Source organism: Gallinula chloropus (genome assembly GCF_964237585.1).
Source record: "Gallinula chloropus genome assembly, chromosome: 30".
NCBI classification, from domain to species: Eukaryota; Metazoa; Chordata; class Aves; order Gruiformes; family Rallidae; genus Gallinula; species Gallinula chloropus.
Window position 1 is genome coordinate 639,421 of NC_140115.1, and position 1,615 is coordinate 641,035.

The 1,615-nt window shown below is 49.7% G+C and overlaps 1 protein-coding gene across 1 annotated transcript; it reads left to right on the forward strand.

The window, feature by feature from the left end:
* Nucleotides 1-360: 360 nt before the first annotated feature.
* On the forward strand, nucleotides 361-1,287 carry LOC311202409 (olfactory receptor 14C36-like; the record flags this gene model as incomplete). The annotated part of the gene is made up of 1 exon (XM_084276998.1): nucleotides 361-1,287. The coding sequence occupies one exon, from the start codon at nucleotides 361-363 to the stop codon at nucleotides 1,285-1,287; it is 927 nt and encodes a 308-aa protein (XP_084133124.1).
* Between the last annotated feature and the right edge of the window lie 328 nt (nucleotides 1,288-1,615).

A 1,615-nucleotide genomic window follows, 5' to 3' on the forward strand; every position in this document is an offset into this window, starting at 1 on the left:
CCCCACTCTGCACTCAGGGGAAGGTTTCACTGGCACTGCAGCAGCAATGTCAGGGAGTTCTGACAGGAGAAACACTCAGCTCCATCCTATCCACAGGGGATTTAGTCTGAGATCAGGCCATCCTTCTGTATCCTTACTGCTGCAAGGCAGGACTGAGTTCTGAAGAGCCCACAGCCATCCCTCCTCCCAGCAGTGGCACGCTCAAGCCAGCACAAAGCAGACCTCCCAAAAGGGACCTTACAAATCTCTTCCTTAATATAGAGTCAATGTGAATTGGAAACTGTTTCCCTCAGAGAAGAGTTCCCTAACTTCTCACTACCTTTTCCTCCTTGGACAGGTCTCCACATTTGACAGCAGCAGATGTCCAACAGCAGCAGCTCCATCAGCCAGTTCCTCCTCCTGCCCTTTGCAGACACACGGGAGCTGCAGCTCCTGCACTTCTGGCTCTTCCTGGGCATCTACCTGTCTGCTCTCCTGGGCAATGGCCTCATCATCATCACCATAGCCTGTGACCACCACCTCCACACCCCCATGTACTTCTTCCTCCTCAATCTCTCTATTCTAGACCTTGGCTACATCTCTACCACCATTCCCAAATCCATGGCCAATTCCTTGTGGGACACCAGGGCCATTTCCTACACAGGATGTGTGGCTCAACTCTTTTTCTTTTCATTTTTGATCTCCACAGAGTACTGTCTTCTCACTGTCATGGCCTATGACCGCTACGTTGCCATCTGCCACCCCCTGCACTACGGGACCCTCCTGGGCAGCAGAGCTTGTGTCCACATGGCAGCAGCTGCCTGGGGCAGTGGGTTTCTCCATGCTGTGCTACACACAGGCAGTACGTTTTCACTTCCCCTCTGCAGGGGCAATGCCCTTGACCAGTTCTTCTGTGAAATCCCCCAGATCCTCAAGCTCTCCTGCTCAGATGCCTACCTCAGGGAGATTGCTGTCATTGTGGTCAGTGCCTGTTTAGCTTTTGGGTGTTTTGTGTTCATCGTGGTGTCCTATGTGCAGATCTTCAGGGCTGTGCTGAGGATCCCCTCTCAGCAGGGACGGCACAAAGCCTTTTCCACCTGCCTCCCTCACCTGGCTGTGGTCTCCCTGTTCGTCAGCACTTCCTTCTTTGCCTACCTGAAGCCCCCCTCCATCTCCTCCCTATTTCTGGACCTGATAGCAGCATTTCTGTACTCGGTGGTTCCACCAGCAGTGAATCCCCTCATCTACAGCATGAGGAACCAGGAGCTCAAGGATGCTGTGTGGAAACTAATGACTGGATGTTTCTAAGCAACAACAAACTGCTCATCTTCTTCTGCATATCACTGACCGTGTAACTCATATTAGGACCTGTCTCTATTTAGTATGGGTTTTAGTTTCTGTTTCTTTGTTTCCCTCTAGTTTATTTAAACTGGAATATGATGGTCCACATTCATCCCATTGCTGATACAGTATGACCCACACGCTGGGTAACGATGGGCTGTGCTCTCTTTGCATCACGTCTGCCTGAAAAGTTGCACAAATTTTTCTCTCTTAAAATTTCTCCTGACATTTATTAAATATTTATAAGAACATTTTCATTGCCTGAATCACTTGACTACTTGTCTGAAATGGAAAA